A 25,387-nucleotide genomic window follows, 5' to 3' on the forward strand; every position below is an offset into this window, starting at 1 on the left:
GGGAGAGAACAAAGAACAGGTTCACAACCCAAAGAGAAAGTTAAACACGGAAATTCATTTAAATAGAGACTTCGAAAGGGAAATTGATAAGACTGTTCCAGCAAAACACAGCAAAAACCTGAGAATCAAGACAAGAGAAAGGACACAAAAGTGTCAGGGATAAGATGAGCCCTCGCCAGCTTTGTCTAAAGAGTTAACCCAGCTCCTTCAGCTGACAGGGGGGCCTGGAAAGGGAGGTGGAAGCTGGTCTCTGGGGTACGGGAAGGGGTAGGGACAGGGGCATATTTTTGGGTCTGGTGGGTGGGGTGGGGGGGGGGAGGTCGGAGACGGTGTCGATGGCCGTGTCGTGTGTCATTCTTGGCTGAACGGTCACTGTGGACCGTGAAGCCCCTGGAGCAGCTGCCTTCTGGTGAGTCCCTCTGCTAAGCGCTCCCTCTCTCTCCCTCTCTCTCTGTTTCTCTATGTCTCTCTCCCTCTCTGCTCCCCTGTCACTAACCCTTCCTCTGTCGAAGCGAGGTGTTTTTCTTAACTGATCGGAACGCGTTTTCTTTCAGTTCCTGAGGGTGTTCTTTGGGGTGAGTGAGAGGGCTGTTGTTTGAACATGTCAAATCGTGTGTGAAATACTGGAGCCTGCAACAAACTTCTAAGAGCTTAACTTTTTCTTTCAGTTGGAACGTCTCGACACTTAGATTCTTGACGTTGTGCAATGGGAGGTTTGGACAGAGCTATAAAAACAAATCATTGAGCATGATGAAAGGATTAGAAAGCTGAGGCCGACTGTTGTTTGTGAGAAACTGCAGAGCAGGGCGCTGGGTAGACCAGTATTTTTGGAAAGATGTTAATCTTGGCTTCTATGAATAGCCAACCTTTCTGGACGAGGATTCATAAACCCTGAGCGCTGGTGTTCAAAAGCAGCTACACACACACACACACACGGACACACACACACACACAGTGCTGACATAGCACAGTGTCTCCCAATCAAACAACTGTGTTGAGCATGGGAGGATTATAGCTGCAGAAAATAACAACACAACTGTTCATCACAGTAAAGCGACAAACACCTGACATCAGAAAATAGGCCAAACCCAGCTTTACACATTTTGGAATCATCGCAAACTAATGAGAAAAACTTCTAACTGTATGCCAGAGCATCAAAACATAATTCTGCTCTGTCAGTTACCCAAAATAAATAACGACACCCTATCCACATGACCTAGTTACCTTCTGGGTCAAAGATACACCATCAACGTCATTGTTCTGGGAATAACCCCCTTTTTCAGTTTTCTCTCCCTTTGAATTACTTGTTTATCTATTTAATGAGTCAAAGTTTCAAGCCAACTCCCTCCCCTCTCTCTCCTCTCCTATTTCTCTCTCTTCCCTCTACGATCTCTCTCTCTCCTCTCTCCCCTCTCCTATCTCTCTCCTATCTCTCTCTCCAATCTCTCTCTCTCCCCTCTCCTATCTCTCTCTCTCCCCTCTCCTATCTCTCTCTCTCCTCTCTCTCCTCTCCAATCTCTCCTCTCCTATCTCTCTCTCTCCTCTCTCCCTCTGTCAGGGAATGGCCTCGACGGGTAAGTTGTCCGAGGAGCAGGTCCACTGTTCCATCTGCCTCGACGTCTTCACCAACCCCGTGTCCATCCCCTGCGGACACAACTTCTGCCAGAGCTGCATTCTGGGATACTGGAGGACCAGCCCCCTGTACCAGTGCCCCATGTGCAAGAAGAGCTTCTACAAGAGGCCCGACATCAGCATCAACACGGTCCTGAGAGACATCGCCGAGCAGTTCAAGGAGATCCGCGTGAGGAACATGGAGAAGCTCCAGCAGGAGGAGAAGGAGGAGGAGAAGACGGCGATGGAGGAGAAGAAGAGGAAAGAAGAGGAGGAGGAGAAGTTGGTGAAACAGCAACAGGAGAAGCTCCTTCAGGAGCTCAAACAGAAGCAGGAGGCGGATCAGAAGAAGAAGGCGCTCCAGCAGGGGTCCCTGGTGACACCAGGGGAGGTACGTAAAGGACTGCAGGAGGATCTGCCACCCCTGGTTCCTCCACCACCGCCCCTATCTCCAACCCTGGACCCGAACCCCACCCTGGAACCAGCGCTGGACCCCTGCCTGACCCCATCCCCGTCCCAAACCCCAGCCCTGGACACAGCCTCCACCTCAGCCCCAGCCCGGCCTCCACCCCCAATCCCGGCCGGGTCGCCAAGTCCCTGGGGCGAAGTGTTCTGCGACGTGTGCCTGGGGGAGCGGCTGAGGGCGGTCAAGTCCTGCCTGGTGTGTCTGACGTCATACTGCGAGGAGCACCTCCGCTCCCACAGCGCCCGCTTCACCAAACACAAGCTGATGGAGCCCGTGGCCAACCTGGAGGACCGGATGTGTCCGAAACACGAGAGGCTGCTGGAGCTGTTCTGCAAGAAGGATCAGGTGTGCGTTTGCGTGCTCTGTACCGAGACCGACCACAGGGCCCACTTCACCGTCCCTGTCGAGAGGGAATGGACAGAGAAGAAGGTGAGGTGACGTGGGAGAACGCTGGGGGGGAAATATAAATGTACAAATTTTGTTTTTTTGTTGCTCCTGTTGTTTGTAACTCTACATTCAGATATCGTTCAACATGTCATTGGAAATCAGTCATATCAACTATATTTTAAGGACATTTAGTTTGTCGTTAGTTATCAGTGTGGCAAACTGTTTCAATGAAAATGAACACAGCTACCTCTTAGCTTCAGTCTCACAAATTACAATAAAAGGATTCGACGGCTGTGTTGATTGGATCGACAGTCAGCAGGAAGAGATCGATGACAGGACGTCGCGGTCAGACATCTGAGGGAGTTGTCATGTCGTAATCTGTAATCTGTAATCTGTAATCTGACCGACTGTCCCTTATCTGGACAGGCCCACCTGAGGAGGACGGAGATGGAGGTGCAGCAGATGATCCAGGACAGGCTCAGGAAGGTGGAGGAGATCAAACACTCGGTGGAGCTCAACAAAGTTAGTACTAGAACACTCACCCCACAACCACACCTACTGACCCAGTGTTGTAACCATGCCTACCACCATCCTGACCCAGTGTTGTAACCATGCTTACCATCACTCCAGTCCAGTGCCCAAAGGGAGATTGAGGACAGCATGGCGGTGTTCTCTGAGCTGATCCGCTCCCTCCAGAGGAACCAGGCTGAGCTGGTTCTGGCCTTGGAGGAGAGGCAGAGGCAGACAGAGAGCTGGGCCCAGGGCCTGATCACCGAGCTGGAGCAGGAGATCGCCGAGCTCAACAGTAGGAACACCGACCTGGAGCGCCTGGGACGCACCGACGACCACATCCACTTCCTGCAGGTGAGCGTCTGCTTCCTGTGGGAGGGCATTCACTTCCTGTAGGTAAGCATCCGCTTCCTGTGGGAGGGCATTTGCTTCCTGCACTTTGAACAGATAAGACAACACCAGCTTCTAGGTTTGAAGCATTTTCGTGCTTCATTTCATGTCATATCAACATAATGATAAATTTTACCAGTTGACATGAGGTAAAGAACCGTTAAATCTCATCCTCAGAAACAACCGTAGACATCCTGACAGACCAAACAAGGCAATATCTCTTTTCTTCTCTACTGATCCAGAGTTTTCCGGCCCTGCTCACTCCTCCCCACACTAAGGATTGGTCTGACACCAGCGTCAACACCGAGGTCTGCGTTGGCATCATCAGAAGGGGCGTGGCCAAGCTAGAAGAAACTCTGAGTGAAGAGTTAGAGAAACTGGTTGATACTGGTAGGAACACAGAGCATTATTTTGCTTGCACGATTCAAAGTCGAAACTTGTTCTACTGTAAGGGAGTGTGTGGTGAATGTTATTCTATATCATACATACTAAATGCTACGTATGTACAAACATTTTATTCAGTTTGTTTTATTTTCATTTCACAGAGCTTAAAAGGACTCTCAAATATGCAGGTAAAACTTTCTCAGTTCCATCGAAATGTAAAGAAAATCCCCCTCGCACCAACGCCATCACCCTCACCTCAGCCTCTAACGCCTAACCTCCTTTTCCTCCCTGTCCTCCCTGTCCTCCTTCTCCTCCCTGTCCTCCCTGTCCTCCTTCTCCTCCCTGTCCTCCCTGTCCTCCCTGTCCTCCCTGTCCTCCCTGTCCTCCTTCTCCTCCCTGTCCTCCCTGTCCTCCCTGTCCTCCCTGTCCTTCCTGTCCTCCTTCTACTCCCTGTCCTCCCTGTCCTCCCTGTCCTCCCTGTCCTCCCTGTCCTCCCTGTCCTTCCTGTCCTCCCTGTCCTCCCCGTCCTTCCTGTCCTCCCTGTCCTCCCCGTCCTCCCTGTCCTTCCTGTCCTCCTTCTACTCCCTGTCCTCCCTGTCCTTCCTGTCCTCCCTGTCCTCCCCGTCCTTCCTGTCCTCCCTGTCCTCCCCGTCCTCCCCGTCCTTCCTGTCCTCCCCGTCCTCCCTGTCCTCCCTGTCCTCCCTGTCCTCCCTGTCCTTCCTGTCCTCCTTCTACTCCCTGTCCTCCCTGTCCTCCCTGTCCTCCCTGTCCTCCCTGTCCTCCTTCTCCTTCCTGTCCTCCCTGTCCTTCCTGTCCTCCTTCTACTCCCTGTCCTCCCTGTCCTCCCCGTCCTCCCTGTCCTCCCTGTCCTCCTTCTCCTTCCTGTCCTGCCTCTCCTCCCTGTCCTCCCCGTCCTCCCTGTCCTCCCTGTCCTCCCTGTCCTTCCTGTCCTCCTTCTCCTCCCTGTCCTCCTTCTCCTTCCTGTCCTCCCTGTCCTCCCTGTCCTCCCCGTCCTCCCTGTCCTTCCTGTCCTCCCCGTCCTCCCCGTCCTCCCCGTCCTCCCTGTCCTCCCTGTCCTCCTTCTCCTCCCTGTCCTTCCTGTCCTCCCCATCTTCCCCGTCCTCCCTGTCCTCCCCATCTTCCCCGTCCTCCCTGTCCTCCCCATCTTCCCCGTCCTCCCTGTCCTTCTCTCTCCCAGTGGACCTGACCCTTGACCCCGACACCGCCAACCCCTGGTTGCAGCTTTCGGAGGACCGGCGGCAGGTCCGGCACCTCGGGTCGTGGCAGGACCTACCCGACAACCCGGAGCGTTTCGACACCGTGGTCATCGTCTTCGGCCACGAGGGATTCTCCTCCGGCCGCCATTACTGGGAGGTTGCCGTGGGCGACAAGGACGACTGGTACCTGGGCGTGGCCAGAGCTTCCGTCAACAGGAAGGGGCGGATCGCCGTCAGCACCGCCCATGGTTACTGGGCCCTGGCGATGAAGAAGGGGCAGGGGTATCGGGTGTCGACAGCCCCGCCTCTGCTACTGACCCTTGACCCCAAACCCAAACGTGTGGGAGTTTATGTGGACTACGAGGAAGGGCAGGTGTCGTTTTACGACGTGAGGGCCCGGACTCACATTTACACATTCATGGATAGTTTCAGAGAGAAGATCTTCCCATTCTTTTACTTGTACTGCTCTGACAAGGCCTCGGATACCATGGCGATTTGTCCTGTCACTGAGAAGACCAAGCTATGCTGAAGAGAAGAACTACAAAAGAAATACTACTGGACTACAAGTGCCTTAAGGGCCGGGATTCATTTTGTGTGCTAATAACTTCTTAATGTATAGGTTTGAATGTTTATATTTCTGTTGAGTGTGTGTGGAAGTATTTTCCCTACATGCAATAGTAGTGCTAATGGATTTATATAAAATTATAAATAATTAAGTGACAAATAAAATTACTTTGATTATATTTTGACCCATGAAAATAGCCCAACATGCTTGAATGTATCTACTGGACTCTGAACAATACAGTATGTTAATGTTTTTACTTGTTATTGCATGTCAAACATGTTCCAAAGATACTTTACTATACTCTATGTTGCATAAAACTATGACACAGGTTTACAATAATAAAGATTTTGCAACAATAAATGTACATCATTTGCCCACCTCATGATGTTTTGTCACATTCTACATTTGTAATTATTGATAAAAACCGATGTTGTGTATGACTTCACAACAAAGGCGATTTTCATGACTTCACAACAAAGGCAATTTTCATGACTCCACAACAAAGGACATTTTCATGACTTCACAAAAGAGTTTCGCAGGAAAATCGGTCTCTTCTCCTCCCACAGCTGTGTATTCATGTGGGTGTGAGTGAGTGTTTGCTGACATGTAGCCTACAGTCAATTGTTTGGCTGAGGTGTCCTGGCTTCGTCCAAAACGTGTCCTGCCGAAGGCTACATCAAAACCAGGTATAATTTTCTTTTTCTTTGTCGTTGCTCTGGATCGATTGGGATGATATTTTACAACACGGCAGAGGGATGGTTCATATCGTTGGGAAGTTCTTGAGGACTTTTCTGCGTCAGTTTATTTACCGTGAGATATAAGTTTGTTTGTGTGAGATATTATATCGCATGCACGCACGATAAGTCATCCAGCACCTGACAGGGTGGGGAACAGTCACATGATTTAACCAGCCAATGAAACAACACTTTGTTTGTAAAGAAGCCAAGAATCTATTTGCCTACTTTACCTCCACCTGTGTGACACTTTCCATAATCCACTCTAATAGTACACGCTGGAAGACCACAGACATTCATGAGGTCATTTCTCTCCTGTAGCAATGTCTTCATTGACCTTTTGACCCCAGTCTCCTGTCCAAGGAGCAGTTCCAGTGTTCCATCTGCCTGCAGGTGTTTACCGACCCGGTCACCACTCCTTGCGGACACACCTTCTGCAAGGCCTGCATTGGACAGAGGTGGGAGGCCACAGAGGTATGCCAGTGTCCCAAATGCAATAAAAGATTTTACGGAAGACCCGAGGTCTCCACAAATTCAGTTCTAGAGGAGATTTCCGTGCAAATCAAAAAAAGGAAACTCCAAGTACCAAAATGCTTTGCGGAAGCTTGGGAGGTGGCGTGTGACGTCTGCGTTGGGAGGAAGATCCGGGCTCTGAAGTCCTGCCTGGTGTGTCTGACCTCCTACTGCGAGACCCACCTGGAGCCTCACCAGAGAGTGGCCGGTCTGAAGATCCACAAGCTGATCAACCCTGTGGAGAACCTGGAGGACAGGAAGTGTAGGAAGCACCAGAGGCTCCTGGAGATGTTCTGTAAGACCGACAAGAGGTGTGTGTGTGTGCTGTGCGTCGAGGCAGAACACAAGTCTCATGACACTGTGCCAGTGGAGGAATTGGGAGGGAAAGTCAAGGTAGGGAAAGGTTCTTTTTTTTCGTTTTTTTTGTTCACACACACTCTAGAATGTTCTGCTTAAACAATTCTCAGATGAACAAAGATTCTTCTTATCTTTTCTATAGGCTGAACTTGGGTCCACGAAGATGAAGATTCAGCAGAAGATCCAGACCAGACTGGAGAAGGTGGAGGAGATCAAGAAAGCAGTAGAGCTCAGTAAAGTAAGGCCCCGCCCTCCAAAAACAGACTTAAAAAAAGCATATAACCTCTTTAGTTCTTTCCCTCGACTCCAACCGTTATTTTCCTCCTCGACTCCATTAGGTCAATTCTGATAAGGAAGTGGAGGACAGTGGCAAGGCCTTCACCGCGCTGTTGGAAACTCTGAAGAAAAGAAAAGTTAAACTCCGCCGTGTGATACAGGAGAGGCAGAAGGCAGAAGACGAGTGGGCAAAATACCTCATCGAAACTCTGGAGGCCGAAATCGCTGAGCTACGGAAGGAGAGCACTGAGCTGGAGCAGCTCTCACACACCGAGGACCCCCTGCTCCTCCTACAGGTCAGTACTCCACCTCCACCTCCTCCTCCTCCTCTGGGTCAGTACTCCACCTCCACCTCCTCCTCCTCTGGGTCAGTACTCCACCTCCACCTCCTCCTCCTACAGGTCAGTACTCCACCTCCTCCTCCTCCTCCTCTGGGTCAGTACTCCCCCTCCTCCTCCTCCTCCTCTGGGTCAGTACTCCCCCTCCACCTCCTCCTCCTCTGGGTCAGTACTCCCCCTCCACATCCTCCTCCTACAGGTCAGTACTCCCCCTCCACCTCCTCCTCCTCTGGGTCAGTACTCCCTCTCCACCTCCACCTCCTCCTCCTCTGGGTCAGTACTCCCCCTCCACCTCCTCCTCCTCTGGGTCAGTACTCCACCTCCACCTCCTCCTCCTACAGGTCAGTACTCCCCCTCCACCTCCTCCTCCTACAGGTCAGTACTCCACCTCCTCCTCCTCTGGGTCAGTATTCCCCCTCCACCTCCTCCTCCTCTGGGTCAGTACTCCCCCTCCCCTTCCTCCTCCTACAGGTCAGTACTCCCCCTCCACCTCCTACAGGTCAGTACTCCCCCTCCACCTCCTACAGGTCAGTACTCCACCTCCTCCTCCTCCTCCTCTGGGTCAGTACTCCCCCTCCACCTCCTCCTCCTACAGGTCAGTACTCCCCCTCCACCTCCTCCTCCTCTGGGTCAGTACTCCACCTCCTCCTCCTCTGGGTCAGTACTCCCCCTCCACCTCCTCCTCCTACAGGTCAGTACTCCCCCTCCTCCTCCTCTGGGTCAGTACTCCCCCTCCACCTCCTCCTCCTCTGGGTCAGTACTCCCCCTCCACCTCCTCCTCCTACAGGTCAGTACTCCACCTCAACCTCCTCCTCCTACAGGTCAGTGTCCCCCATCGCACGTCAAGCTAGCCTAGCGACGACAACAAAACTATCTAAGAATGCATTGCAATCCCTGGATTGATGTTGATTCGTGATGACATCTTCCTGCAGAGCCGTCCTCCGCTTGGCATGTCTCTGTCCACTAAGAAGTGGCCCAGGGTCCAGGTTCACACAGACATGTGTGTGGGTACTGTGAGGAGAGCTTGGGCTCAGATAGAGGAGACAGTCAAGATGGAAGTCAAATCATTCACCGACACAGGTAAGATCTGGACGATGTACTTGTGACTGCGTGTCGTGTAACTACGTTTTACTTTACATGTGATTTTTGTCAACAGAGCTGAAGAGAATGCAGAGATTCAAAGGTGTGTCTAGTAAGAATAATTGTTTTGTCTTCAAATACAAAGGGACTATTGTGTGTTTTCATACCGATTAAAGCCTATACTGAGATGTATTTGTGTCTACAGAGGACGTTAAGATGGACGTCAACACCGCAAGCTGCACACTGAAACTCTCTCTGGGAGGGAAAAAGATCAAATATGCCAAAGTGGCCCAGGTGTTACAGGAGCAGCCACAGAGGTTCACCTTCTACTCAGCCGTTTTGGGAGAGAAGGGCTTCAACTCCGGACGCCATTACTGGGAGGTGACGGTCGGCGCGTACGGGCGGTGGGAGGTCGGCGTTGCCACGGAAAAGGTCAACAGGAAGGACGCGGTCGCAAAGAACTCCCAAAATGGCTTCTTTGCTCTCTCAAAGAGTGGATTCTGGGAGTTTGAGGCTCTTTCCTCGCCCTCGACCACCCTCCACCTCACCCCCAAGCCCAGACAGGTGGGCGTGTATGTGGACTATGAGAAAGGGCAGGTGTCTTTTTATGATGTTACCATGACGTCCCACATCTTCTCCTTTTTTGGACAATCCTTCACCGGGAAACTGTACCCTTACTTCTACCTTTACAGTCTGGCCAGGAAATCTGAATCACTGGTCCTTAGCTGAAATACATGTGACAGGTGCTACTGTCTCTTTAAGACAAGGGAAATTGCTGCGTCAGAAATCGCCTTATAGGCCAGCTGTTATCTGGTGTGGTGGATAGCAATCAAGTTGTCTTATGTTGCTTGGTGTGCTTGAAGCTGGTCCCTCTGCTATGATCTTAAGGTTACCAAGTTACATGCATCGCCTCATGACTGACTTGCCTTGTGATTGACTGATCTATTAAAATACACACTTCTACAAAGAGTCCTGTGCAGCTCCTGAGTGGTGATTCTGCTGACAGAGAGTCAAACGTGAAATGTTTTGCAGTTAGTACATGTCTGTATACGCCTGCTCTTTTGGGGAGCTCCGTTGAAAAGTATTTTAAGTGTTTCTAAACAAAACGGTGAGGAAATGCATCCTTGCCCGTCATGTTTATGAGAACAAGCAGGCCAGCGTCAGTAACCGTGCTGTGTCCATAGTCCAGAAGAACCGCCTCTTTTTACTAGATAGTCAATACGAGGAGTGTTCAGATCCGTAGGGGAGGGCGGTACTCTAAGCCGACCCCCGCCAGCCTTCTGAAGACACACTCTGGTTGAGACTATCCAAGACTGGTACCTGGTCTTTAGTAGGACACAGGTAAGTGGACCTTTATTCTTTGGTTTACCAGGTCTTACCAGTCAATTACAAAATATTATTCGTACAATACGGCCTGTCACAAAAGAAAGGCCTTTGTAGGGAAAGGGGGAAATTGTTGGGAAATTAAGAATAGAACAAATGGAACAAAACAACAAAAAATATAGACCGAGCTGTTGTTTTCTTAATGAAAACTTGTAGAAATGTATGTAGATTTTTAGTCCAAGGTATTTGAATACACATCTAAGGCTTGTCATAGGCTAAGCCAAGATGTTCTGCATTTAACTGTTTGTTGTGGTTGAGAGATATCGCAGACTGAAGAGAGTTTCTAGCTTTTAAAATGGTGTTTGTGTCCAGTCGACAGGACACTAACAGAACACATGGTAAATGAACCATTACAATGTGATAATGATTGTTCAGATTCTGGCCAAAAGATCAGATTAAAGTTAATAAAGAACAAATGTACATTTTATGCTGGCTTTTGAAGGGTTAAACGGAGCATTTCCTCGTACGGCAAAGCCATCTTGATCACATGTTTTATGGTAACACTTATGACGTTGCTCTTGCAACATTTCCAATCCTCAATAACAGTAAATGATAAAACAGCCAGCCAAACCTGAACTCATTCAGGATGTTCCTCAAAGATCAAAGGCTGCTCGCATCAATACAAGTTGCGCAACGACCCGCGCTTTAACCCAGGCCCGTCTCCTCCTCCAGCCATGTCTGACGGCGGGCCGCCTCCATGCTGCATCTGCCTGAACGCGTTCACAAGCCCGGTGTCCATCCCCTGCGGTCACCGCTTCTGCCTGGCCTGCATCGGAGAGTACTGGAGGCTCCATCCAGTCTGTCAGTGCCCCCTCTGCAAGGCCAGCTTCCCCACCAGACCCCAACTCTCCCCGGCGCACACGGCCCAGGGAGACGCCACCCGACCTGGGGCCTCGGCATCCGGCTCGCCCCCGCCAAGACCCGGAGAGGTGCCGTGCGACGTCTGCGCGGAGAGACGTCGAGCGGCCGTCAAGTCCTGCTTGGTGTGCCTGGAGTGTTACTGCGAGGCCCACCTGGAGCCTCACTACCGGGAAGCCGCTCTCTGGCGCCACCCGCTGGTGTCGGTGTGGAAGGACCTGGAGGAGGCCGTGTGCAGGCTGCACGGCAGGAGGCTGGACCGCTTCTGTCGGAGCGATCAGACCTGCGTCTGTGCCGTGTGCGCCCGGGAGGACCACAGGGGGCATCGGGTGGTGTCTGTCGCCAAGGAAGCCGTGGGGAAAAAGGTTAGGAAAATCAATTCAATTATAAGTCTTATACCATGGTCTGGGTGAATAGTCGATTCTGATTGGCTGCAGGGGTGTCCATTATCAGGTGATATTGTACACCTCGTCGGGCATTATCTCTTACTTGGACTTTGATGAACTTATTGATAACTAATAGAATAGGTGTTTCTCATTACTAATTTGGTTGTAATTGCTGATGGACGCTATCCATCCATCCATCCATCCAATCTAATCCTTTGCTCTGATCTCCAGGTGAAGCTCAAGAGATCCATGTCGAGGGTTCATCAGGTGATCCAGGAGCACCAGAAGAAGGTGGAGGAGATCAAGCAGTCCCTGGAAGACGCTAGCAGGGTGGGGCAGGTGGCCAGGAGACAGGGCGAGGGACTAGTCAAAGACCTGGAGCAGGAGGTCGCAGAGCTTCAGAGGAGAAGCACTGAGCTGGAGGAGCTCTCACACACTGAGGACCCCCTCCACCTGCTACAGGTCAGTACCCCTTCCTTCCACCTCCCCTCCACCTCCCTCCACCTTCCCTCCCCTCCCCCTCCCTTCACCTCCCCTCCCTCCCCTCAACCTTCCCTCCCCTCCCCCTCCCTCCACCTCCCCTCCCTCCACCTCCTCTCCAGTCAGGTGACCCCCCTTCCTCCCCCTGCATCTTACTTTGTTAATGCACTCTCGTATTTAGGAATGACTGATGGTAGAACATCTGAAGTCTTGGGTGGATCCCTGTGATTAGGCCCTGAGATGGTGTGTGCAGGGCAACACAGTATGATCTGGGTTTAAGTCCCGCGCCCACGTGTACGGTAGAAGGTAGTTTGATTTCCTTTTCTTTTTTCTTCACAGAGATTTCCGTCGTTTTCCTCTCCTCCGCACGTGAAGGACTGGTCTCACTCCATCAAGTCTCTGTTTCAAGACCTGCGGGAGAAACTAGAGATATCCTGACTGCACAGAGATGAACTCTCAGTTTATTCTATGGAATACTGTCCTACTGAAGTGCTTGTATAGTATAATGTTTTACTTTGTATGGAGACATCTTTTTTCATAACTGCACTGTATATGAATGTGGAATCGGTGTTTAAAATGTTAAGAATAGTCTGTCTGTTTATCCTATTTATTGGTTAGCACTGGGTTTTGATACTTTGAACCTTACTACCTCCTGTGAATGAATTTGATCGATGTAATATTAATAAAAATCTTGATTTGTACTGGCCTCTTATTGTCTTATTGTCAGTAAAGGAAGAAGGTGGAATTTGATATATCTGTCAAAGTGAATGCTACCCTAATGTTTGTTTTACAGACAAATTAATCTTTAAGTACATGACGTCCTCAAAAGTTGTTGACTTGTGTTTACCTTCACAAGCAAACAAACACCCACAGAGACAACCTTTATATTTGTATACAAAGTAGATGTGCAAACAGATGTGGCCTTTTTACAGAGAAAGGGAAGTAGTTTACGATCCTTTAGTGGGAAACGAAACTCAACTTGTACAAAGGGCAGGAAGGAGTGAGAGGGAGAGCGAGAGGGAGAGAAAGGGAGAGAGAGAGCAAGAGAGAGCAAGAGAGAGGGAGGGAGAGAGACAGAGAGAGAGAGAGAGAGAGAGAGAGAGAGAGAGAGAGAGAGAGAGAGAGAGAGAAAACAAAACAGAGACAGTATAAAAGAGTGATAGAGAGAGTGAGAGACACATCTCTGCACCTGTGAGGTAAGATGACAGCTGTCCTTCATACTGTACTGCTCTGCTTCTCTACTTTAAAATATATTTGTCACTTACACAACTGGTCCATTTCATTGATGTTACAGTTTATTCAATATTTAGTAACTTCATTGTTGGCACAGTTTGCTAACAAAATCTTGTAAACTATTTAATTGTCTTTACCTTACTGAGCAAATTAACTTGAGCAAACAAGTTATGATATGATACTCATAAAAAACAACTTCATTGTGTCAGTCAGTCATCAGTATAGTATTGAAAAGCTTTTACAAATAGCAGTTGATCGAGGCTCGGGCTGTGCTCCTGATGAGGAAACTGTTCCACCTGAAGTGTGATACTGCAGGAGTTTGTCTGTGTGATTTACCTAACGTACATGAAGACTGGAAAGATGATCTGATCCTTTCCATTCGCTTTTCCTGGTGGAGGAGGAAGAGACGGATTAGTAACCTGTGGCTCCTCCTGCTGTGGGTGGGCCTGGTCTGTGTGTTCATGTGTTTGGAGGTTTGACTTTGAGTTGTTGTGTCGGTTAGTTACCACTAGAGGGCAGTGACATACTGCATTGACCCCCATGTACTTTGCGTAAAGTTAGGATGGCTCGTTCAGCTCATTTCAGTTCCAGTGGGAAGTTCTGAATAGTTCTATATTATTGGGGTACAAGTTGGTTGCGTGAAGCTCAGTCAGTAGCAGAAGAAGTGAGCTTGAGAGTCCAATAATGTGTTCATTCTCCTTCTGACACCAATCAGACATGGCCTCCGCTCTCTTCACCCCCTCCACCTCCTCAACGGCGTTCTCCTGCACCCCCGTCCTGATCGGAGACCACCTGATGTGTTCCATCTGCTTGGAACTGTTCGAGGACCCCGTCACGACCCCCTGTGGTCACACCTTCTGCAAGGGTTGCCTCGAAAGGAACATGGCGCTCAACGACCTGGTGTGCCCGCTCTGCAAGGCCCACCTGCGGAGCAAGCCGGAGGTGAACATCATCCTGAGGGAGCTGATCCAGGAGCTGAAGATAGCCCAGAGCAAGAGGGACGACCACCTGATCGGAGGAGATCCAGGGGAGGTGAGCTCTGTTTCTGATTGGATGATTGAATGGCGGATTGTAGTCATCGACTGAGTAGCGGTTTGATCGTCTTTTCGCATGGTTGGTTGGAAGGACGGATGGATGAATAGATAGATGGATCGGTGGATGAATGAATGAGTAGATGGATGAAAGAATAATTAGTTGAACGAATGAATGAGTAGATGAATGAATGAATGAATGAGTAGATGGATGAATGAAAGAGTAGATGAATGAATGAGTAGATGAATGGATTTGTTAGATGGATGAATAAATGGATCACTACAGCAGAGAAGCCGTCAACATGGATGAGACTCCATCGACAGCACACACCCTGTCAGCAGAAAACTCAACTGGTTGAAACGTCTTTTTCCCGCAGGTGGTGTGTGACGTCTGCACCGGGAGCAAGCTCCAAGCCCTGAAGTCCTGCTTGGTGTGTCTGACCTCCTACTGTGAGACCCACCTGGAGCCTCACTACCAGGCCCGGAGGCTGAAGGGCCACAGGCTGGTGGCCCCCGTGGAGGACCTGGACGGGCGGGCCTGCCTGACTCACGGGCGCCCCCTGGAGCTGTACAGCCGGGAGGACGAGCGCTGCGTCTGCGCTCTCTGTCTGGAGGAAGGTCAAGAGGTCGTCTCCACGGAGACCGAATGGGAGAAGAAGAAGGTGACGTCCGTTTGTCTGTGAGGCGTGACGTGTTGTTGGCTGACGTTGCCTTACACGTATATTGTGTGTGTATGTGTGTGTGTGTTGTATGTGTGTGTCACAGGCTGAGTTGGAGGAAACGATAGCCGAGATCCGACAAAAGGTCGACGAGAGAAAAAGGAAACTGAAGGAGATCAATGAATCTGTCGAGAACTGCAAGGTGAGAGCTAGCATTGAGAGAAGAAGAGGGAAGAGAAGGGAAGAAAGAGCGCAGGAGAGAAAGAGGGGAAGAGAGAAGTGAAAACGTCAGCAGGGTGGAGATCCCACACAGCACCAGGAGTTCAAACCCACTCCTGAGAGACGTTCCCTCTCCCCAGGCCCGGCTGGACCGCGAGCGGAGGGACATCCAGGCGGCGTTCGGTGCAGTCTTGGCCACCGTGCTGGAGGCTCAGGAGGACGCCCTGCGGCCCCTGGAGGAGCGACAGGAGAGCCTGGGGAGGGAGGGGGACCGGCTCTGCCTGGAGCTGCAGGGAGACGTCAACAAGCTGGGAGAGGCCGTCTCAAAGATGGAGGACATCGCCAACATCGAGGACCACATCCTCTTCCTCCAGGTGAGGACAGGGGATGGGGGGGGGGGGGGGGGCTTAGGGAAGGAAGTCCTGAGGAGCGTTAGGGTACTGTGGTGGAAACTTCCATAGACCCCTTGTCCATTATGCATGGTTAGCTGCCATGAAGGATGTGTTTGAAGTGTGGGTTTTATTATCATGAAATATATATTTGAGAGATATACTGTATATAGATTCTCTATAGATGGAGAATATACAGGACTTGTAGGGGAAAGAGAGAGAGAGAGAGAGAGAGAGAGAGAGAGAGAGAGAGAGAGAGAGAGAGAGGAAGACATGCAGAAATAGTGTGAGTTGGCCACGAGAGCGTTTACACCCGTGCAGCTCTAAACAAGTCACGTGACACCTCCATCCAATCAGACGTTTCCGTCCCTGTCGGGCCTGACCGGCGGCAGAGACTGGACCGCCGTTTCCGTGGATACGTCGCTGTCTTTCGGAACGCTGAGGAGCGTCTGCTCCGCCCTGACGGAGAGGACGCAGCAGGAGCTGGAGAAGCTCACCTCCGTGGGTGAGACACCCCTCTCTCTTTTACATCCCTCTCTTTCTTACCTCTCTCTATCACTCTCTCGCTCTGTCTGAGTTTACCTATGGTGAGGAGTGAAAAAGAAATCCCTCTTAATGATGATGACCTGTTTGTTTGTTTGTTCTCAGAACTCGAGAGGATCCAGAAATTTGAAGGTATGCTTTTAAAAACTAAGGATATCATCTAGGAAAAGCCTTGTCCTACATAATTATTTGAACGCCGTTTAAAACCCCATTTCACCCCATTTTCTATCATTATGGTGTTAGTTTTTTTGTATCCGCTAAAGTCCATTTCCACTTCAACCTGTGTGTGTCCCAAACAGTTGCCGTGACGTTGGACACGGACACGGCTAACCCCCAGCTGGTCGTGTCGGCGGACGGCAGAGAGGTGAGACACGGGGCGAGTGCCCGGGAGCGCCCCGACGACCCCGGACGCTTCGACCTCTTCGCCAGCGTCCTCGCCGTCAACCGCCTCAGCTTTGGACGCTCCTACTGGGAGGTGGAGGTCGGAGACAAGACCGGCTGGGATCTGGGCGTCGCCAGCGAGGACGCCAACCGGAAGGGGAAACTGGCTTTGAACCCGGCGAACGGTTACTGGGCCATAGTGCTGTATAACGAGGACCAGTACGGAGCCCTGGAGGATCCACCCACCCTGCTCCACCCCAGGGACAAGCCCCGGAAGGTGGGGGTGTTTGTGGACTACGAGGAGGGGCTGGTGTCCTTCTACGACGTGGAGGCCGGGGCTCACCTCTACTCCTACACTGGGTGTGGCTTCACAAGGAGCCTCTACCCCTACTTCAGTCCACACCTTCTTCTCAATGAGAAGAACGGAGGTCCTCTGACTATCTCACCTGTCAAGCATCGATAGTGTTGGAACTCTGGATACAAAACTAGATAGCCTAACCAAAGTGAAATGTTAATAGCCTGTGTGAAGGCATGATTGATATGCTTTTGATTTACTTTGTATGGTGAAAGGTTTACACTTGAAAACTTTGCATTCATGCCCTTTTATATATGTTTTTGGTATAAAGAGTTAACATTCTGCTGATAATGTACAATAAAGATATATGCAAAAAAAATCTATTAAGTTTTATAGTTAAGTGCATTGGTGTTCAGTTTTTCAATGAAATATTGATTCTTATAAAACTCTTTTTAGGTATCACTGAATTAAACAAACTAAAGTACAGCAAGGGGGAACAGCACATTATTGAAACAAAAGCAAAGAAGAATTTATGAAAAAAATACTGGACTTGTACTGTTAACTAAGGGATTGTATGTCTCAGTGGTTAAAGCATTTGACTGCAGATTAAGACGTTGCAGGTCCATCATGAATACAAACAACATCAATGTATTTGTATGGAGACTTTATTCTTTAAAAGATGCATGATTGTCAGTTAGGCAAGAAGTTTATGCATTCTGAAATAAACAAACAGCTGTATCCTAGTCAGCACTGAGGAGGAAGCCACTGAAAGTGGTATGACCAAAGTCATCCCCCCAAACGTGAGTTTGAGAGCGCATGATCACATAGACCGGGTCCCCCTCGTTCAGCTCCAGGGTCACTGCGTTGCCCCCGTTGTCGGCCTTATCCTCAGCTTTGTGATCCGACGTGGTGACGATTCGTTTTCCATTCTTGAGTAGTAATAACACTACTCCCTCTTCGCCTCCTGCATGATAGAAGTAGCAGAAATAGTACACCCCTTTCATTGGGGCGGTAAAGACTCCTGTGGAGAGAGAGAGAGTTTTTTGTGGTAATCTGTACAGTCCATTTAAAAGGTTAAATATGAGGTTGTCTCGATCTGAAACCCTTCTGCTGTTCCTACTAGTCTAAAACTGATTTCTTTCAAAGCTGGTTCGTAAATTGTTCAGTTTTTTCCTACTATTTTGTTTACTTAGGGAAAAAGTGAACAATTGTGTAGATATAATTAGATCAAATGTACCTGTATTTGAATTGTAGGCATTGCCAATGTTAGTGATGACGGTTTTGTAAATCATTGTGGTGTCAACATTGAAAGGACCAATTGTTCCAGTTCCTCCTGCTGCAGCAGAGAAGATGACCTGTGTTCTCTCTGTGTAAAACAAAACCACATCATTACATTTACATATTTAGCAGACACTCTTATCCAGAGCGACTTACAGTAAGTACAGGGACAGTCTCCCCTGAGGCAAGTAGGGTGAAGTGCCTAGCCCAAGGACACAACGTCATTTGGCGCAGCCAAGAATCGAACCGGCAACCTTCTGATTAATAGCCAGAGTCCCTAACCGCTCAGCCATCTGACTCCCCGTCATCATTACAATCATTACAATTAGCTTGTGTTGTCGAGAAACAATAACGTTTCCTTGAAATTATCCCTTTTACCTTTCTTTCGGAGATGATCAACTTGGCTTTCTAGAAGTTTCAGCCTGTCTTCCAAGGTTGAGGAGGGAAGCTGTGTCGACTCTTGGTCTTCCTGAGCAGCAGACAGACCACAGAACAGCAACACCAGCAAACAGGACAAGTTCTTCATCTTCAGCACGATTCTGTTGGCTATCAAACACCTTCAATGGTTCCCCGAGAAGAAGTCTCTTATTTTATAAAGCAACTGGCAGTTTTTTTTTGTAAATTTCTGGGATTTAGTCCAGGCATATAACTTATTGACAGAGCAGCATACATTCTCTACCAGTGTTTCTGTCATTTACGGGAAATACCTAGCAAAAACATGTGTTAACCCTGAACATACAGATCACCGTCTGAACCAGAGTTGATTGACCGAGTGTCTACACTTCAGGTTAAAGACATTTTTCTGTCCAATAAATCAACTGATGAACAGCAATAGTTGAAGTTAATATCCACTAACTAGACATGGGACCCAATAAACAATAAAACATTGATTGTTCTATACCACATGAAAATAAGTAACAGCAATAGATTTATTCAGTAATAATTATTGAAACATTACTTGGCACTGGGCATTCAAACATTGACAGAGCAGCATACTGTCTGGTTATGCCAGTTTAGCAGTCATTTCCCTCAAATGCTTGGCACAAATTATGTGGATCCTGAACTGACTGGTAAGACAATGAATCAACACAGCGTGTCCACACTGCAGGTTCATGTGGTCATTTATGCGATAAATGAACTGACAAAGAGAAGTTAATACCCACTTGCTAGACATGGCTAAACCCAATCAACAATAAAATATAGCTTGTTCTATACCACAAGAAGAAAAGTAATAATAGTGGATATAAAAACTGAAAACAAACAAACACAAAACAAAAGACTACACTAATATTGTTTTCTTGCAAAACAATTACAATACTTAATAATAATAACTACTGATATAATTCATTACATTAGTCATCAGTAGGCTATAATATTGAAAATCATTTAAAAATAGCAGTTGATCGAGGCTTTGGCTGTGCTCCAGATGTGGAAACTGTTCTGCCTGAAGTGCAACACAGCAGGGGTTTGAAAGTTGTATCGGTTAATTAGCACTAGAGGGCAGTAATGTACATCACTGACCAGTGACCATCCTGTGTACTTGTACATGATGATGGCTCGTTATGCTCATATCAGTTACAATGGGAAGTTCTGAAATTGTTCTTGCCCAGTGCCAAGTAATGTTTTAATAAATATTGTTGATCCTGAACTCTATTGACTGGTAAGACAATCAACACAGTGTATCCACACTGCAGGTTTTAGTGGTAATTTATGCGATAAATGAACTGACAAAGAGAAGTTACGGTAATATCCACTGAATACAGGAGAGTATAAACCATAAGCTATTAAAGTGGTTAACTTGTGTACAGTAAATGCATTGTTTGCTGGTTTATTTTGCTACTTCTCAGTACACCACATTAAGTACACCCCTAAGTACTGTAAGACTTTGAATACTTAAAGTGCAAATCAACACCTCACCACTCTAGTGGGTTTGTTTCTGTTAAAATTTAAAACCGTATAAGAGGGTAAAAACATACCAGGAAAACATTGGTATGATGTAATAAAATTGCTATTTCGTGCATTAAATTAATAGTGTGTATATGATCAGGGATTAATAATAATCAATTGTATTGGTGTCACCGAGTGGCCCCCAAATCCTTTCTGCTTCAGGCCCCATAAAGGGTTAGAGCCGGCCCTGGCTTCAGCCATGTGCTTCAGGCCCCATAAAGGGTTAGAGCCGGCCCTGGCTTCAGCCATGTGCTTCAGGCCCCATAAAGGGTTAGAGCCGGCCCTGGCTTCAGCCATGTGCTTCAGGCCCCATAAAGGGTTAGAGCCGGCCCTGGCTTCAGCCATGTCCCAAAAAAGACACGGAAACACAAATTGTCCCAACCAAAAACTGCAGAGTGAAACATAACGTTGATAGTACATAAAGCTCAAAAAACTGTATTTGCACTTAAATTAATGCCATTTTCTTTTATTTGGCTTCAACTTTTGATGTCTTTACCCACGCTGAAATCCAACCTACTCCCTTGGGTCTCATTCCAGTAAATATCCCAGTGGCAATCATTAATTGTTGTGATCTTTCCACAGAAGTGTCCTTGACTCGTTGGCAAACACGACACATGCTGGGACACCATGAGATACCTGCCCTTTAACTCTTTGTAGGCAGTGGCATGACCAGGGCCGTACGCAGGGCCCAAAAAATACTGAGGTCATGAGTCAGAACTTCTAGGCGGGTTCGGGGGCATGCTCCCCCGGAATTTTTTTAAATTACATTATTTAAATATGGCCATTTTCTCTTATTGAGTCTTAAGGAGCAAAAACATCATCATTATGACTTTTGAATATGGGGCGGTGTGGAGCTTTTGAAATTTTGAGGTAAACATGGGGCATTCTGAGGCTTTTTGAAGGACCTTTATGGGACTCATGAAGTAAGGGCAAGTTACCACAATTATTATTATATGGCAACGACGGTACGAGCGTTCTGATTGGATAATGAGTAGTCACCCCAGCCGCGTATTGCCCTCCTCGCCGGTCAATACGGATCCGTATTGCCCTCTGACGTCAGCTTCAAAATGAGCGATATGGACAAGTCAGCTGCTGAGTTTTACTATCCAGATGATGCTGAAAAGCTTTGTCATCGAAAGTGAGGATGAAGACCAGACTCTTTGAATCACTTGTGTCGTTATTTTGTGATGAAATTAAAGCCATTTTAGCAGAACCATGTTGTCAGCTTTCTATAAAAAGTAATGAGTTGCTTGGCAACACATGAAACACACCGTGAGAAGACTTGAGAGCTAGCTACAATTAGCCTAAAGGTACCATTTATTTTCGTTTACAAAATGAAAAGAATCTAAAATTGCCATATAATAAACTACTTACTAACCTCGACCGTTCGGTCATGCCGGGAAATATCAAACTGAGGCTGGAACGTATCGACCGAGCCATAGCGAGTCAGTTTGATATTTCCCAATTGCCACTGAATTTCATTTTCAATCAATCACATCAATGACATATCAATCGCAAAATGAATGTTGATTCAACCGGTGGAAATTGATTGACAACCGGTACTGACGGAGTTAACCAAACTTTGATTTGATGTTTCCTTATCCGAGTGCTGCAATACAAATATTTCCACATGAAAATGAATCTTTCTTCTCACAGTCATCTGCCACTTAAACTTCTCTTAACCTACATGTTTAGTTTGCTGCGCTCCTCTTCCAGTGACTGTAACTAACATAGGCTATTCACTAACAGTAGCGGTATGTCTATGGCAGAGCCATAGAAAAAGATTCTGCAAATTCTTTTTCTATGGCTCTGGTCTATGGCGGTAACATCAGCGTCCGACTTGTGTTTGGTGGTTACCATAACGACAGTACGTTTTGTTGATGACGCGCAGCACGTATGTCCAAACTCTTGAGCTACTCGGCTCTTCAAGTATAAAATCACGTTACGGTTTGTGGGAGACCAAGATCATCGTCCTGCAGTCAGTTTCACGTGTACTTTATTTTGAGTTTATATACCACGATTTAAGCACAAAAAAAACTGAAATACGAAAAAAAATACCGAGGACACGACCTCGGTGTCCTCAATGGTAGTTACGGCCCTGGGCATGACCATTTAAAGCCCTGGCAACAGCAGCATAGGTGAATTTTATACCATGGTCTGGGTGAAAACTCGATTCTGATTGGCTGCAGGTGAATGATAAGAGGTTGGTATAGCCAGTGGGTAGAGAATTTGGTTTTGAGCATTTGACTGCAGATCTAGAGGTTGCTGTTCAAATCCCCCCTTGCATGTCACTTTGGATTGAAGGGTTTGCTTAGTGAGAACATAATTATCATTATATGATACTGAAATAGTATTTTGACATTAACACAGAAAGTGCTTAAAAGTCATCTAAACACATAAATAACCAGTGTAGTTATTGACATTGATTTGAATGGTCCTGCCTTAGAAAAGTTGGCCAAAGCCAGATATTTATGAATATTTGTTCTATGGTGTAAAAAAAAACTAACATCTGGAAATTGTTATCTTTTTCCTGTACTTTATCAGCATTTGGTGCTATATGGGGCAAATGTCCTCCTTGGGCTTGTGTGAAACTGATAAAAAATGACACACATCAATGACTTCTCCCCTGAGAACTTCAGTTAAGTGACCAGATCCTCTCTTCTCAGTATAGCTGAACACCAAACCATGAAGATCAACTGTTTATTTCTTCTAATTGTCCTCCTCGCTCCTCTTTCTCAAGGAGAAGTGACTTCTTTCAGTAAGTGCAAGCAGTTCTTTGTCAACGGAGTTGCTCCTACAATACTTGTGGACTTAAAAAACAACAACCGGTACCAGCAAATATGTCAGTGTCTCCTGGACCAGAACGACAGACCTGTTTACTACTATGCTACGCTGTACGATACCGCAAACAAGATTCCGGTGTATTCTGCCTATGAGTTTCAGCACAAAGACGTTGATCGGACGGACAAGTGGTACGTCGAACCCCAGGTACTCTTACTCAGTCATCTCTCCAAAACAGTTCTTTAAGATGCAGATCGAGAGTGCATGTCAGAGAGTTTTACGTAAAGAAATGGACACAATTATGCTTTGTATGTGCAGTCTAGATATAACACAGGAGCTGTTAAGGGATAATGCATTAAATTGTTCAGCAATACCAATAGTATAGGTATATACCGCATGCGTACTAATTAAAATGGACCAATATCTACTAATATCTCTATTTACATGATCATATTATTCCAGGTGTCTGAGTACATTCCCTACATTTTCATTTACTACGTTATCTTTCTTCTTGTACTGCACTACCTGTATTTTCATAAACTACATTATCTACTTATTCATGCATGTCCAAGCAAGCGTTTGCAAACCTCAGCCACCTCTCTGTAGCGTGAAACACAGTCTCGACACCCAATGATCCAATGAACTCTGTCCTTCCAAACACCCAATGATCCAATGAACTCTGTCCTTCCAAACACCCAATGATCAAATGACCTCTGTCTGTCCTGTACTTCCTGTAGCTGGACGGAGGTGTGCGCACATGCATGGGCGGCCTGAGCCACATTCCGTCCATAGACAGGGGTCGCCACCAGGCCGTGGGGAAGGACTACGACGGCTCAGGCTTCGACAAGGGCCACCTGTACCCGGTCCACCACACCTCCACCCAGGCCTCCATGTTGGCCACCTCCACCCTGACCAACGCTGCCCCCCAGGACCCGGGCTTCAACCGTGGCCAGTGGAGGAAGCATGAGGAGGGCCTGGCCCTTCACCTGGGGGTCAGGTGCTCCCGGGCCCATGTTGTCACCGGGGTCGTGCCTGGGAACACACAGATTGGGAATGGTGTCAGAGTGGCACGGTTCTACTGGAGGGCCTACTGTTGCTTGGAGACCGGTGTTTCGCTCACCTCGGAGGGTTATTTCGGTCCCGACAACAACGGCCGGGTGGAGACGCTCACTGTGAGGGACCTGGAGACCAGGCTGACTGGGTATTATGGGATGCGGTTCTCTGTGTTTGGTGGGAAGTGTCGATGATTTCACAAGATCAGTAGAGAGGTCTAAGCTGACTCTCAAAAAAGTTGCTGACTAATAAAAACTGTGACCATCTCGGAACAAAGTCTTGTGGCCTTTATTTTTCTCCCATCAATGAAATAAAATGTGTGCAGTAAAAGCCTCCCACAGGCTTAAAACTTCAATTATTATATCAGATAAATTATATATATATTTTTTTTATATTATCACTTAGGTACTGTACACAGTGTGTGAAATAATGCAATATCTGTAAGTTGTTTAAGTGATAAGCCAGGCAGAAGTAACTGTATGCTGTTAATCAGACAGGCAAACAAGTTATGATACTGCTTTTTAGACATGTTAAATGTCTGTTAAATCTACAGGAATTATACACTTTACATATGCATATGGTTTATATTTCTGGTCGATGATAAAGTGTTCTAAAATCGAAAACCCTAACCCTGTGTTTACATAAATACATTAAACATAAATAAAGACATACACATTGACATTCTGTAAGTCTGTACAGGCATACAGGCGTACATTACCAGACAGAGGGAGAATTCATTTAAGTATAAAAGTATTTAAGTATAAAACATGAACAAGCCAGTTCTACTGATGACCAGAGAGTTCGACTGTGTTCTTATTGATCATTTAAGAAGTATAGTCAGGAAGTAAGGCAAATCCTTGAAACAGTCTCACATGTAAACCCATCAGAGACACATACAACGTAATCAGAAGAGCGATATAGACCAGAGCCAGCATATCTAGAGAGCCCTTGAGACACAAGTCATTACACGTGTACTCTCCCACTGCAGTGCCCACGGCCACACTGTGATTTATGCCCCTGTTGGGCTCCCCCGACTGTAGACATGCAGAACATGGTTTCTTTTTTTTTCATTCATGAAACTAGTTGTAGTGACATTTTTGGGGAGGGGAATTGGAAACTAAAAGCTACTTTATTTGGATTATCATTACGATTCCACTTGCCCACCATGGTGTTTGATGAAAGATTAAACAATAACAGGCATGTTTGGTCATGGTTTGGTAATAATAATAATATAATATTGATAATAATAATGATGTCATATTGTTCTGCATGGCAAAACATGACATTTTGTTGATTCTGGTTTCATGTTTGTACAGGCTGTAATCAGAGAGTTTTTTCCTCATCACAAATACTGTTAATTTCCTCATCATGAATCCTAGATTTGGCCATTTTGCTGGTAGATAGAGTCAGCCACCATGTATTGTAAGACACAATTTAAATGATTAAATATCAACTTCAGAAACCTCCACATTGGCTAACTTCAGCATTGATTGATGAAAGCATTTTTTTTTTTTGCAAGTGTAAGGTAGGAGATAAGTCAAATTATTTTAAAGGGGGTACCATTAAGATTCTGAAATATTTCGTTTTTATTGGAAATGTAGTTTAACTCCTTTGTCTAGATATTTTAAATTTAAATATTGACA

The 25,387-nt window shown here is 47.2% G+C and overlaps 6 protein-coding genes across 6 annotated transcripts; 5 read left to right on the forward strand and 1 right to left on the reverse strand.

Moving 5' to 3' along the window:
* The first annotated feature begins 425 nt into the window (after positions 1-425).
* LOC124489077 (E3 ubiquitin-protein ligase TRIM39-like) lies at positions 426-6,695 on the forward strand. The gene is given in 9 exon segments (XM_047051711.1): positions 426-575; positions 1,559-2,045; positions 2,048-2,171; positions 2,173-2,506; positions 2,891-2,986; positions 3,095-3,328; positions 3,607-3,754; positions 3,910-3,936; positions 4,947-6,695. Coding segments are annotated over 8 exon segments (1,995 nt in total). The 5' UTR covers positions 426-575; positions 1,559-1,561; the 3' UTR covers positions 5,495-6,695.
* Positions 6,164-9,569, forward strand: LOC124489089 (nuclear factor 7, ovary-like; the record flags this gene model as incomplete). The annotated part of the gene is made up of 7 exons (XM_047051737.1): positions 6,164-6,216; positions 6,615-7,170; positions 7,277-7,372; positions 7,473-7,706; positions 8,681-8,828; positions 8,905-8,931; positions 9,034-9,569. Coding segments are annotated over 7 exons (1,638 nt in total), but the record flags the coding sequence as incomplete, so codon positions are not given.
* Positions 9,570-10,080: 511 nt separating this feature from the next.
* On the forward strand, positions 10,081-12,641 carry LOC124489093 (E3 ubiquitin-protein ligase TRIM47-like). Its single transcript, XM_047051743.1, has 4 exons — positions 10,081-10,169; positions 10,884-11,434; positions 11,687-11,917; positions 12,275-12,641. Exons 2-4 carry the CDS (start codon positions 10,886-10,888, stop codon positions 12,371-12,373), a joined length of 879 nt encoding a protein of 292 aa, XP_046907699.1. The 5' UTR covers positions 10,081-10,169; positions 10,884-10,885; the 3' UTR covers positions 12,374-12,641.
* Positions 12,642-13,097: 456 nt separating this feature from the next.
* On the forward strand, positions 13,098-17,052 carry LOC124489087 (E3 ubiquitin-protein ligase TRIM39-like). Its single transcript, XM_047051734.1, has 8 exons — positions 13,098-13,131; positions 13,884-14,200; positions 14,577-14,861; positions 14,965-15,060; positions 15,218-15,451; positions 15,824-15,971; positions 16,115-16,141; positions 16,309-17,052. The coding sequence occupies exons 2-8, from the start codon at positions 13,886-13,888 to the stop codon at positions 16,851-16,853; spliced, it is 1,650 nt and encodes a 549-aa protein (XP_046907690.1). The 5' UTR covers positions 13,098-13,131; positions 13,884-13,885; the 3' UTR covers positions 16,854-17,052.
* Positions 17,053-17,416: 364 nt separating this feature from the next.
* On the reverse strand, positions 17,417-18,714 carry LOC124489066 (complement C1q-like protein 4). Its single transcript, XM_047051698.1, has 3 exons — positions 18,342-18,714; positions 17,923-18,051; positions 17,417-17,706 (listed from the first exon to the last, which is right to left on the reverse strand). The coding sequence occupies exons 1-3, from the start codon at positions 18,487-18,489 to the stop codon at positions 17,426-17,428; spliced, it is 558 nt and encodes a 185-aa protein (XP_046907654.1). The 5' UTR covers positions 18,490-18,714; the 3' UTR covers positions 17,417-17,425.
* Positions 18,715-22,513: 3,799 nt separating this feature from the next.
* Positions 22,514-23,987, forward strand: LOC124489107 (endonuclease domain-containing 1 protein-like). The gene is made up of 2 exons (XM_047051761.1): positions 22,514-22,898; positions 23,429-23,987. Exons 1-2 carry the CDS (start codon positions 22,596-22,598, stop codon positions 23,936-23,938), a joined length of 813 nt encoding a protein of 270 aa, XP_046907717.1. The 5' UTR covers positions 22,514-22,595; the 3' UTR covers positions 23,939-23,987.
* Positions 23,988-25,387: the final 1,400 nt, after the last annotated feature.

The sequence above is a fragment of the Hypomesus transpacificus genome, unplaced genomic scaffold (assembly GCF_021917145.1).
Source record: "Hypomesus transpacificus isolate Combined female unplaced genomic scaffold, fHypTra1 scaffold_170, whole genome shotgun sequence".
NCBI classification, from domain to species: Eukaryota; Metazoa; Chordata; class Actinopteri; order Osmeriformes; family Osmeridae; genus Hypomesus; species Hypomesus transpacificus.